Source organism: Coloeus monedula (genome assembly GCF_965178545.1).
Source record: "Coloeus monedula genome assembly, chromosome: 21".
NCBI classification, from domain to species: Eukaryota; Metazoa; Chordata; class Aves; order Passeriformes; family Corvidae; genus Coloeus; species Coloeus monedula.
The window spans coordinates 7125588-7138809 of NC_138801.1; the positions used below are offsets into that span (position 1 = coordinate 7125588).

At 45.5% G+C, this 13222-nt stretch overlaps 1 protein-coding gene across 1 annotated transcript in view; it reads left to right on the forward strand.

Annotated features, from left to right (window-relative positions):
• BRINP1 (BMP/retinoic acid inducible neural specific 1) overlaps positions 1 to 8050 on the forward strand; it is a gene marked incomplete at both ends in the record, with an annotated part of 58464 nt that extends 50414 nt beyond the window's left edge. The window contains 2 exons of the mRNA XM_082295018.1: positions 1526 to 1748; positions 6910 to 8050. Coding sequence (XP_082151144.1) covers positions 1526 to 1748; positions 6910 to 8050 — 1364 coding nt within the window. The remainder of the gene's footprint in view (positions 1 to 1525; positions 1749 to 6909) is intronic.
• Positions 8051 to 13222: the final 5172 nt, after the last annotated feature.

The window sequence follows — 13222 nt, forward strand, 5'->3', positions numbered from 1 at the left end:
TTTAGTAAATCATTTTAATTTCTCAAGCTGCAAACTGTGTATTGCTCCTTGTTATAGCAACTGTCTCTAAAAAGAGGAGTTTTGTTCATAAATGTGAGTACCTTCTGAGCAGTTGCTGCAGTAATTATTTATCCCTTGGCCTCCTCTTTACCAAATGAAACCAGTGCAGCTCCCCACACCTGACTTTGCAGAACTTGTGCTCAGGCCCTGGAGCATCTTGGTGTCCCTCAGCTCTGCCCTCCCTCTGTTCATCCCTTTTAGGTGGGTGCCCCAGGTGTAGCCTCAGGAGTGCCAAGAAAAGGTGAATATCAACTTCCCCAACCAGCTGGATTCAGCCCAGTATGACATTTTTTTCCAGTGGAACAGACTGTTAACCCACCTCAGTCCCCAGGACCTTCCTCAGCTGGTTGTGCCCAAGCCTGTGCTGCCACATGGGGTTTTTCTCTCCTGGTACAAAACGTTGCTCTTGTTGTTATTGCATTTTATGGAGTTCTTATTGTCCCACTCATTGCATTTCTCAAGGTCTCACTCTGTCAAATATGGTTTTCTGCCATCAAAAATTGAGTTATTTTTCCCTGAGAAAGTTGAAACCATCTGGTTTTTTCCCATCTGAGGATGTCCCAGCCTGGTAATCAGAGTCTGAGCAAACCACCCTTCTCAGGGAGGAAGGAAGGGGTGATCATAAACAGAAACAGTATCAGAATTTCTGATTGTGATGAAAAAAACCCCTCCAACAAACCTGCATAATGGTGGGTTTTTTCATTATCAAACAAAATAATATGGAAATAAAGTGATCAAAATACAACAAACACAACAAACAGCAACATTGAACAATATATTTTTCGATCAATTGGATTTGTTCCCTTTAGCTAAAATTGACACCTTTTGTTCTCACCTGAGCTCTGCAAACTATTTTATTTTATTTTCCTCATTACAAAATGCAACTCATTTAACTTCAAATGGAGTTAAATGAGAGGAAAGAATCAGAATGCTCTTTTTAAAAAATGCGAAAGCAGGACATTTTAACAGCATCCAAACCTTTCCTCTGGGGAATTTTTACAGCTTTGTTTTTTTCCCCTTTTTTTTAATGACACAGCCAAATGCTTTGCCTTCAACAACAAACAGCATTTCAGGAGCAGCTAAAAAACAATATAAATGGGAACTCTTTAACTGACAATGATTACAACTCCCAGCTTTTTGTTTATAACCCTTAGACTATAACCTCATGCTCCAGGGAATTTCTCTCTTTTTTTTTCCTCCACCCTGTACACTTTAACTGTGTTGTTTCACCTTGATATTCACTATAGGGTTTTTTTTTCCTATATGGGAGCAGCAACAGCCATGGAATTAGTGGCTTCCTGGGGCAGAGTGACAGAACAGTGAGTTAATGGACATCACCTTCCTCTGGCAGCGCTGATGGCCTCGTCCATCACTGCTCTTTCTCCCTCAGCTAATGAAAAGCTTTGTAACTTTGTTACAGCTCCAAAACCTCCATATTTCTCCCCATTTCTTGTGTGTGTTCCAGATGAGTTTAAATCCTTCATGAAAAGGCTACCTAGCAACCACTTCCTGACCATTGGGAGCATCCACCAGCACTGGGGGAATGACTGGGACCTGCAGAACCGCTACAAGCTGCTGCAGAGCTCGCTGGAAGCCCAGCGCCAGAAGATCCAGCGCACTGCCCGCAAACTCTTTGGCCTCAGTGTCCGGTGTCGGCACAATCCTAACCACCAGCTGCCTAGGGAAAGGTACCTGCATCCTTCCTCGGGCACAGGGGGGCTGGGCTTGGGGGCTGGTGGAGCTGAGCTCGGGCTTGGACCTAATCCTAGCAGGCTGTGTTGGATGTGGGTTGTGTTGGCATGGATGTTTGGGGGAAACGGTAAAATCTGGGAGTGGGTTGAAATTCCTGGAGGTGTAGGTAACTTTTGTCACATTCCTGATTACACTCACATCCCTTCAGTGTGGTTTTACCTACCCAGGGGAAGGGCATCACTTATTCTTTAAGTTCTGCAAGAATATGTTTAGTCTGTTCTGCAGACTAAGCTGCTTTTTTGTGGTTTTCCCTCAAAATCCACAGCCAAACTTTCAGCCTCCACTTGCTGTTAAAAGGGACGTGGAGCACAAGGTGCTTCAGCCCATTCTTGAATTGTGCTCCTCAGTATCTCCAGAGTGAAAGAGAAGCTTTAGTTTCACTTGGAATACATCACATTGCTGCTGTGAGAGGCAGAGTGGACCTGTAAAACCTCACTGAGCAGAAGCCTTGCAGGGTTATTACAGGTGGAGAGAGCAGATTTTCCATTACTGCTACAGCAACTATTGATATCTAATAATCCTCTCCTGCTGGCTCCTTTCAGCTTTAACCTGTAGCCGAGTTTGCTTCAAGTCCTGTTTGGAGACCTGCTTTTCTGGATTTTAATAAACATCTCTTGCTGTGTCTTTCTACATTGTCTGGAATGAAGCAATACTGAAAATCTTATGGAAAAAAATGAGTCTGAGTACCTTTTCTTCCAAGCTTCTCTTGGAAGGGTCAGGCCAAGTTAATATTTGAAGAGAAACTGTTTGTCCACTTCCTTCGTTAGCTAAATACTCAGTTTCAAGAGAAAAATTGACAGATAGACTGCTGTCTACTGCTCTCATCCAGCTCCCTGGCTGCTGAACACGCTGACTTTTCATTTCATGCTGGTGCAGCTCAGGAAACTCTTCCAGGGCTTAACACCTCTTTAATTACCAAGAAATCTCATGTTTCAGGACAAAGATTTGATGGACTTACTAGGGATGAGGAGAAATATCTATTAAATGTAAGAGATTATGAAATAAAGTCTTTGGAGAGCTTCCTAAACCTGGCCCATCTCTGCCAACTGGCTGAGCTGTTCTGACCAGGCTGATGCTGGAGGAGCCACAGGCATGTCCAATGTGGATTTTATAGTTGTGCCACAACAACAATGACAATAAAGTGAAACAGCAGCAAGGAAATCTCCATCCAACCACGTTGCTCCAAAACATTTAGACAAACATGTCTCCAGCATTTCTCATCTATTTTAAAAACCCAGCCAAGCAGAAAGGGAGCCTCCAACTACTACAATGAAATCTGGGGGAAGGAGGATGGAATGGATGATGGCAGCTGGGTTTTTAAGTGACTGATGTGCTTGATTTGTTTAAGTCAACATCAGCAGGCGTATTATCATTTCTTTTCTTGTTTGTCATTCTGCATCTGCAGCGAGGCAGGGGGGCAGTGTGGTAGGAGCTCTGTAGTGGAAGAGGTGCAACCCATCTTTTTCCTCACAGAGCTGGGAAATACTCTAATTTTCTAATTGTTGCGGTACAGAGTGACAGAAGCTTATCAAGAATACCAGTGGCTTTGAAAGGATGGCAAGGTTCTATTAAGAGCAAGCCTCTCTCTCTTTAATACACATAATTGTAAGCCTGCATTATACATTCAAAGGCAATGTAAAAAAACAGAAATGAGATTGCTGTTGATTGTCCTCAGGGAAAGGAAGAGGTGGTGTTTCCAAAAGGAAGATAAGGAAGGAAGAGTAGGCCTTCTGGCAATTAGGCTGATTCTCCATGACCCTTTGCAACAGCTAAGGAGACAGAGATATATAAAAATATAGATAAAGATATAGACAGACAGACAGACAGACAGAGGTATATTCAGTCTGGACTTCTTTTGTAAAAACCCAGGAAAGTTTACAGGTTTAAAACAGAGGCAAATCTGTTGGTTTAAAAAGGAGACCACTCCTCAGTTAATAAAGCTTTGATGTTGAATGATCACCTGTAGTTTTATTTTAAAATACCGGATGTAAAATAGAAATAACATCCAATGGAGAGAGTGATTATACATGTTCTGGCCTCCAGCCAGAATATATCTCACAGCTGCTGAGAATAAAAATAGCATTTTTTACTTCACTATTCTGTACAGAAAATCCAAAAGTACCCCCAGAGCAGCCAGCACTGGTTGGAAAGTGAAAGGTGAGTTTACAAAGGCAAACTTTTCAAGTCCCTGCCTTTTTTCCTTGCAAATAAAAAGAAAAATCTGTCTGGCTCCCTGTTTCCAGCATTGCCAGGGAACCACGTGTCCAGTGAGCAACAGTCAGAAAACACTGCAAAGTAATTCTCACTCAGAGCTTGGCCTGCATGTCATATTTATTTTCACTTTAGAATCATGGAATCATTGAGGTTGGAAATGACCTCCAAGATCAGTGAGTCCAACTTGTGCTCGATCCCCATCTTGTCACCCAGACCGGAGCAGTGAGTGCCACATCCAGGCGTTCCTTGGACACCTCCAGGGGTGGGGACTCCACCACCTCCCTGGGAAAGTTCTAAATGAAAATCAGTGGCTACTCTGGTACTGGATTTTAGCTGTTAAACTGGCTCTTTCCAGCATCCTCCTTCTCTGACACGTCTTAGGTACAGTGCTGTGAGTTACCTTCTGTCAGCTGAAGGCTTTGGCTGGTCCTGTGTATATTCTTAACCTGCCCCAATTGCAAGAAAAAATGGGGTAATTTATACCACTTTTCTTCTCTCTCACTCTCTCACACTTCACACTGTAGAGTTTGTAGTCGATGCCCAGCTCTGCCCTGGATTCTGTATTTTCATTTAATTACATCCTTTATTGCTGCCATCAGCAGATGGTAGGTAGTCTTCTGTTTCATTTTCTTCTTGTTTTTTTTAGTCCTACTTGTGTCTTTGCTGAAAGCTGAGACATACACATGCACACAACAAAAAACAACCTCTCATCCTTCCTCCACAAAGCTCATCTGGGGAACAGGAATTTTACTGGTGTCCATTGCAAGATATCAGCTGAGGTTTCTTTCCCATTTTATTCTGCTGGTTGTTAGTATAAAGAAGGACAGAATGATCCAGTGATTTTTTTTCTAAGACAGAACACACCCAAAATGGACAGAATGTGGTCACCTGACTCTAATTTATACTGTGTCCCCTGCTTTGGTCTAGCAGTCCTTGGCCCAGGAACTCAGGGGCATTATCAACCCCTAAAACCTGTGCAAAGCATCAATCCAGCACTGCACAAGGCTTCAGATGGGTGAAACCATATTTGTATTGCTGAAAAGTGAGCAAAAATTCACCTGTGAGCAGAAGGCAGCCTCAACCCCCTGGGATGGTTTGAAAATTCTTGTTGCTGTCAGCTTGTGGCTGTGTTTTGCAGCCACTTTGTGCTGTGCTGTCCCCTCCTCTCCAAGGCAGAGCTGTCCCAGGAATCAGGAGGAGCCCTGTGCACTTTTTCGAGGGACCTGGGCTGTCACTGTCTGCCTCTATAGCAGATATTTATGGAGGTCCCTGCCTTGCTCCCAAGCTCCCCAGCCAACCTTGTCCTTTCCACCAGCAGAAGAGCTCCTCTTGGCTGGGAACAGGGGAAAGAGACCCTGGCAGCCCTGTACCACAGGAAGAATGGGAAAATTGTCTGTTCCCACATCCAACACTTCCGAATTTTTCATCTAATGCCCTTCCTTTTCTCCTCACCCTGTCTTTTTTTCCCCTTTCTTTTCACTCCTTTTCCTCCTGCTTTTCATTCCTGCCTCTTCTCTTTCAGTTGTTGGTGTTACTGTTTTTCCCTTTCTTCACCCCTGTTACTCCTGCCCACTGCGTTTCTCTCTCATTTTTCCTTTTACCTGCACATTTTCCTCTCTTTATTTCCCAACTTTTCTGCTTCTGCTCCTTGATTATTTCTTTCCTTCCAGCACTTTCCTCTGTTTTACACTCTCATCCCTCCACTCTCTCCCTCCCCCGAATCATCTTGCTGTTCTTTGCTGCTGTATCATTTAATGCCTTCTTTGATACAGCCTACAGCTTAATGATTATTCGGAGGTCAGGCGATGCAGGTGCCATGAATTTCACTAATCCAGCTCTGAGAGCCTCTGTCCATAATCACTCCTCCCATTCTACAGGGGCTGAATCCTAATTTGTCATTAGCCAGTCCTCTCACTGCAGCACTACCAAGAACTTTTTGCCCAGAGGAGACAATGAAGTATTCATTAGCCAGGGGGAAGATGGAGGGGAGGGAGCAGCGGCTGCACAGAGAGTTCTGCTGAGGACTGTTGAGAAAGGAGTCGCTGTGCCCAGCTTTCCTGGGGCAGTGGGAAGGGGGAAAAGGGGGAAACAAGGCAACATGGCAAGTGGGTTGTGCAAAAAGTGAATGTGGGTTGCAGTGTCATTTTCTAGGAGTTGTTCCAGGGCTGCAGGATGTGGAGTTGAAGGTGCTGATACAGCAGCTGTGGGAGTGGTGGGGCTCAGGGGTGGGTGAGTGGGGCTGATTTTAAGGGAGAGACTGCAAGAGGTGGTTAATTAGCAGCAATCTTTTGGGTTTGTTTAAGGAGGAATAGTTTTAGCAGCTTTGTCTCTGTGCATCCTGGCTTCCACCCTCTTTTCTGCTGTTCTGAGCTCTGCACCACAAGCAGAATTTGCAGCTTGCTTTGCCTTATCCTGTTACGGGTCTGTTTTTTAGAGGGTGGGGCCAACTGCCAGTGACCTGAAGAGCAGTTTTCTCCTGCTAGCCTGGGAGTTCTGTTGCCCTTGTGATGTCTGATGGCCCCACAGCCTCTGGCATGGCTTTATCAGCTCCATTCCCGTGTCACTGTAGCACTGCTGGGATCCTTGGCAGAGCACCGTGCCTGTATCAGCTCCTAGAGCAGAGTGAAGAGAGATCAGATGAGCATTTCTAACTGGTAGCTATTTCTTAGAAGGCTTTTGCTCGTCACCAAAGGAGTAAACAGCAGATGAAAGATTCAGTCTAGAAATAGACTGGAATAGCTCCCAGATGCCTCAGCAGGGTATCGATGTTCCGAGAGCTCTGCCTCAGATATATCCCTGAAAACACTGTAGCTCCAGCAAGATGCCAACGCCAAGTCCCTGTGAGGCCTTACTAGGCTAATTCTTCCTTCTCCCCACCTGCAGGACGATACAGGAATGGCTTACCCGAGTCCAGTCCCTGCTCTACTGCAACGAGAACGGGTTCTGGGGGACCTTTCTGGAAAGCCAGCGGAGCTGCGTTTGCCATGGTGGCACCAGTCTGTGCCAGCGCCCCATCCCCTGCATCATCGGGGGCAACAACAGCTGTGCCATGTGCAGCCTTGCCAACATCTCCCTCTGCGGCTCGTGCAACAAGGGCTATAAGCTTTACCGAGGCCGCTGTGAGCCCCAGAACGTGGACTCCGAGCGGAGCGAGCAGTTCATCAGCTTTGAGACGGACTTGGACTTCCAGGACCTGGAGCTGAAGTACCTGCTGCAGAAGATGGACTCTCGTCTGTATGTGCACACCACTTTCATCAGCAACGAGATCCGCCTGGACACCTTCTTCGACCCGCGGTGGCGCAAACGCATGTCCCTCACCTTGAAGAGCAACAAGAACCGGATGGACTTCATCCACATGGTGATCGGGATCTCCATGCGCATCTGCCAGATGCGCAACAGCAGCCTAGACCCCATGTTCTTTGTCTACGTCAACCCGTTCAGTGGGAGCCACTCAGAGGGCTGGAATATGCCTTTCGGGGAGTATGGCTACCCGCGCTGGGAGAAAATCCGCCTCCAAAACAGCCAGTGCTACAACTGGACCCTGCTGCTGGGCAACCGGTGGAAAACCTTTTTTGAGACTGTCCACATCTACCTACGCAGCCGGACTCGGCTGCCCTCCCTCCTGCGCAATGAGACCGGCCAAGGGCCCGTGGACCTTTCTGACCCCACCAAGCGCCAGTTCTATATCAAGATCTCCGATGTGCAGGTCTATGGCTACAGCCTGCGCTTCAACGCCGACCTCCTGCGCAGCGCAGTGCAGCAGGTCAACCAGTCCTACACGCAGGGCGGGCAGTTCTACTCCTCCTCCTCCGTCATGCTCTTGCTGCTGGATATTCGGGACCGAATCAACCGCCTGGCGCCTCCAGTGGCCCCGGGGAAGCCCCAGCTGGATCTGTTCTCTTGTATGCTCAAGCACCGCCTGAAGCTCACCAACAGCGAGATCATCCGAGTGAACCATGCACTAGACCTGTACAACACCGAGATCCTCAAACAGTCTGACCAGATGACAGCCAAACTCTGCTAACCCCGGACTTAGCAATGGACACCTTGGTGACTGATCTTTTTGCTGTATAAAAAAAAAAAAAAATAAAACAAAACAAAACAAACAAAAAAACCAAAAAAAACCAAAAAAAAAAAAAAAAACAAAACAAAAAAAGAGGAAAAAAGTAAAAAGGAAGAAGGAAAAGTGGGGGGAAAGGAAAGAAAAGAAAAGGGGAAAAATAAGATTTGTAAAATGTAATTAATATACAAAAGAGAAAAAAAAAAAAGAGGAAATTCTTCATTTGTTGAAAACTAAACCCGTTCTAGCAGCTGTATAAAACTGTCAGGCATGTTTGTTATTTCTATATCCGTCATAAAAGGGTAACACCGTACTCTCTCTTGACCTTGGGGGTGTTGCTTGCGAGTCCTCAGGGGCAGAAGAGGAAATAAAGGGAGAAGCAGAGAGAGAGGCAAACTTCTGTACTGAACTGTCAAGTTTTCTGCTATGCAGGTGCCAAGACAAAGAGACATAAAAAAAAAAAAAATCAAAGCAAACAAACAAGAGTTATATGTAAATGTAAAAGAGCTACCATTATTCCTATAGTGGGAGTAAATGGTTAAAGATAAAAGATATTTCTTCTGTTGAGATTTATGCCAGCTTTATATTGAGTTATTCCCACAGCCTGTGCTGAGCTTTGCTGGAGGACAGGAGGGGATGGCAGCCCTTGGGGAGTAAAACTGATGCCTCCTTGGTGGGACCACACAGAAGAGGTGGAGGGTGGGTGAAGGGCTCAGGTGTCCTCGCTTTGGGATTTCCATCTTGGAAGATGTTTCACCAGAGGTAGAGGCTCAGCAGATGCTGGAAAATGGGATGTGTGGGGTTGTTTAACTGACCTGCAGTTTGTGCCCTGCATCGGGCTGATGTTGCCTTCTGTGGTGCCAGAGGAGGAGCAGCACCTGTAAATCTTCACTCACTCATCTTTAAGGCCTTTCTACATAGTCCCTAAAGCAGAGAAAGCCAAAATCATAAAGGCAAAGCTGAGTTTGTCTTTCTGCCTCAGGTGCTGGGTTTTTCAGTAGCACTGGGTAACCCTCATCACCACAAAAACTAAAGCACAATGCAAGGGAATACATTTCCAAGGAAACCTGGAGACACTGAAGGGTACATAGGTCATTTTTGTTCATTGGGAAAGGAAAAAGTCCTTTTTACTTTCTTATGTTTCTGTGGCTGTGAATAATATCCTTGTCTCACTTACACTTTGTCCACAAAAAAAAAAAAAAAAAAATTACAGCAAATATATGAGAACATTTTATGAAAATATATGCAAAATTAGTAAAACGGAGGGGTGGGAGGGAAGAGCACAACAACCAAACCTACCCTGAGTTTGCAAGGATAAAGCCAAATTAAAAAGAATTGAGTTATCAAAAAAAATACTAAAATAACCAAAAGGTGGGTAAATTTTTTTGGAATGTGTGTGGACATGTGTTTGGATTTAAACAAAAAATAGGATGTTGAATGGAGTGTGTGAATGTAGGATCAGCTGAGCTGGGTGATGAAGCCTGAGCACTGTGGGAGGTGAGTAGTGAGGTGTTTCTCTTAATTTCACTGGTTTTTTTTAGTTAAAGTTGATTGAGAAGTGCTAGTGAGAGATTGGAATTCCTGCCCTCCAGAAAGGGAGAAATAAATCTCTGATCCTGATGGCTTCCAGAGCTGGAGGAGCATCCTGGGGAAAACAGGTCTGAGCAAGGGGCACAGCCCTGATCCAAAGACCAAGATTCAGGTTTGGCTCAAGATTTAACATGTTGATTCAACTGACCTCCAAATAGTCTTGAGGAATTTTGACTTTATTTGAAAACTTCGGCCGAGATTCTAAGACTAACATCAGTTCTGGGAAGTCCTGAATGCATTGTGGTGTTTGTCATGTGTCACCAGGGACTTGGGCAATTAAGGCTGGCTTCAGGTTGAATTCGTATGACTTAGGTTGATCTCATCCAAATTCCCTCAGAAGGACCTGGATGCCTTAAGGAAAATATACATTCACTGAACTCTCCTCCTGAGCTACCAATTGAGGGCATAAGAGAAGCAATTTGGGCAATCAGTAAAACTCCAAAAAGGGGGATTAGTCAGAAAAGTCTGTCTATTGAAGAATGGGTATCAGAAGAAGAGCTGGGTGAATTAAACAGCAAAGATGTTTATAGGGACATTTCCTTTAGTAGTAGCTTTTTTTCTCTACCTTGTATCAAGATCTCTCTCTCCCCTGGGCAGCCCACACAAGAGGCCTCAGGTTGCCCATTTTTCCCAGTGTTTGTTTTTCATTTGCCTGGTCTTTGCTTTGTGTAGCAGAAAATCATATTAGACCCCACCATTCCAAGAGTGTTCTTTATAGATGTGACATTTCTGCCTCAGCTTTCTGATAAGAGAACATTTGGCAGCAGTCGTATGCGTGGAGGTGAGTTTTAAGCAAATAGTAGAGAGTATTCATGGGAAATGAATGTCAAATTTGTAATTATCAGTAGAAATAATGTTCCTGACAGTTACATCCATCTAAGCAGGGAATAGAAATGTACTGTTTAAATTACATGTATGACCCAAAGAGCTGACACTGGAAAGAACTATAGCTCTAAAAATACTGACTGCTGTTTCTGAGCAGCCTGAGCTGCAGCCTGCATGCAATGATGGGATTTGCTCATGGCTGGGAATAGTGACCGTGCCAACACAGAGTGAAATTAATTCGATAAATTCCTTTCCTTTGAGATAAGAATCCAGGTCTAGTGAGTAGAAGACAAAGAAGCTGCAATTAAATCTCAGATCTCATGGGTTACTAGCAGCACATTACCTAAATTTCGCCTGGTGTTTCGGAACTGGTAGGGATAAAATCAATTGCCCTCATGTATCTTTAATGATGACTTGGGATGAGCAGCCCCCAGAATTTACTGCCTTCAGCAACGAGGGCAACTCCATAAACCTTAAGCAAGGTTTTGGGTCCCAACACAACATTAAATCCTGGCTGGCCCATCCAGAACCAAGTGGATGGTGTGGAGCTGAGAGAGGCACGTGAGGTAACATTCCCATCATGGCTGGGAAGGGGGAAGCTGGAGTGTAGGGAAACAGTGCAGGAAGAGGAAAGGAATTTTGGCATAGACATGTTCACCATATGGAACTCACCTTGGGAGTACCTGATGGTGCACCTGAATATGATGGCACATCAACACCACACAGTGGAGCCACGTTCCAACATGGTTACATGAAATTTTGTGAAGGAATGCAGCAAAAATGCCAAGAATAAACTCCCATGTCCTTCAAGGTAGGGAAGATGAAGCTGTTTGGCAGCTCTACCACAATTTTGGGCTCAAAGCTTATGTCACTGAGAAAATGGCAAAAAAGCCAAACAAGCCAATCAAGTGTGGCCTGGGTGATGCTTTTGATGCTAGGAAATAAATTAAACAGGGACATGCTCTGCTTCCACTGCTCAGTCCCAAAAGCCCTTCCCCAGGTAAGGGGCAGTCTGTGACAGCCAGATCCAGAAACATCCCCCAGTTTTGGTTTAGGGAATTTGTTCTGCAGGCAATAGGAGATGTGGAGGCATCTGATATCTGTCTCAGGAAGAGAAAGCAGTTCAGATCCCCCAAGGAGGCCACACCAGTGCTACAGTGGGGTTAATGGGCTCCTGAGGAAATGATGGTCATAAAAATGTGTTTGACAAGACAATGACTGGAATGGAGGGTAATTAACAGAGCAGAATTAGGTGAGGCCAGGAGAACACTTTCACCATAGAACTTGACCCACTAACCTGCATGATCAGTGGGTATTGTTGTAGAGTTTAATGACAAAAGGGATGTTCATACTCTCAAATCAGAGTAGCCATTCTCTGACTGTATGAGAACAAAACCCAGCTTCCTTCCTTGGCACAAGAAGGAGTTAGGGAGCAATTCATCAGATTGTCCAGCTTGCTCCTTGCTGTCATTAGATTAGGGACCACATGAAAGCTGGAGCTTCAAAATAACCCAGAGAAAAAAAGAAAAGCCAATGCCAGGTGTCCCAAAGCCAAAGCATGGAAAAAGCAGAAGGTAGGGCAGAGTCCCGCGTCCCTTCAGATGCAGAAGACTTCTGGGACCACTTTCCTCCAGTCACATGACAGAAATGCATTGGGAGCTTCCCAAGAAATCTGCTCTTTTTAAATTATTCAAATTTAGACTCACCAGCCGGTGTGGCAGAAAGCAAAAGACGTCAGCAAGTCTTATTAACATGCTGATGCTATGGCTTCTGGAGTGTGCTGAATGTCCATTTGGATCAGGGCTAAGAGCACAGCATGGAGTTGCCACGGAAACATGGGTAGGCCATTATTAGCTATCACATGGAATCATCAGGAAGAATCTGGACCTCAGCAGATTTGGCCTCCTCAGGGGCAAAGGGCACATCCCCAGAGACCCCCCCAGTCAGGCCCAGTGACCCCCCTGCACAATTCCAGGAACAACCACATTCTGGAGCAGAAATGTCCTCTTGGAGGGATGAGAAGTAGGTGGACAAGAAAGGGGAGGGGGCAACAAGGGCAGAAAGCAGAGAAATAAATAAAGCATGGAGATAATCTCCCCTTTTTCTTTCCCCTTCCCTTCCCTTCCCTTCCCTTCCCTTCCCTTCCCTTCCCTTCCCTTCCCTTCCCTTCCCTTCCCTTCCCTTCCCTTCCCTTCCCTTCCCTTCCCTTCCCTTCCCTTCCCTTCCCTTCCCTTCCCTTCCCTTCCCTTCCCTTCCCTTCCCTTCCCTTCCCTTCCCTTCCCTTCCCTTCTTTTCCTTTCCTTTCCCTACCCTGGGAGCCTGGCTGCTCTTACATAAAAGAACACAAGAAATCTGCTACTTTTTGAGATGACAAGGCTTATGCCAGTGACTTCAAAGAAATCAAGAGCAGCCCCAAGGCCCTGGCAAATCAGATTAATGGAGTTTGCATCTTCTTGGGTGGGCTGCACCTGGGATGAGGGAACTCCAATGCTCCCTTAAAGCCATCCTGCTCCCTAAAGCTGTCTCAGGCCATGCTAAACCAGGAATCTCTTTCCCCAAAGAGAAACATGGGCAAGTAATAGAGGCTTCTTGGCTACTTGCCCAGCCTCCCTTCAGAGCCAGAATCCTGTAAGCAAGCTGTGATGGACTTCAGCTGCCATGGATGGGATGTTCTTTTTAGCTCTTTAGCCCACTTGCTAAAACATGGCTCAGGAGGACATT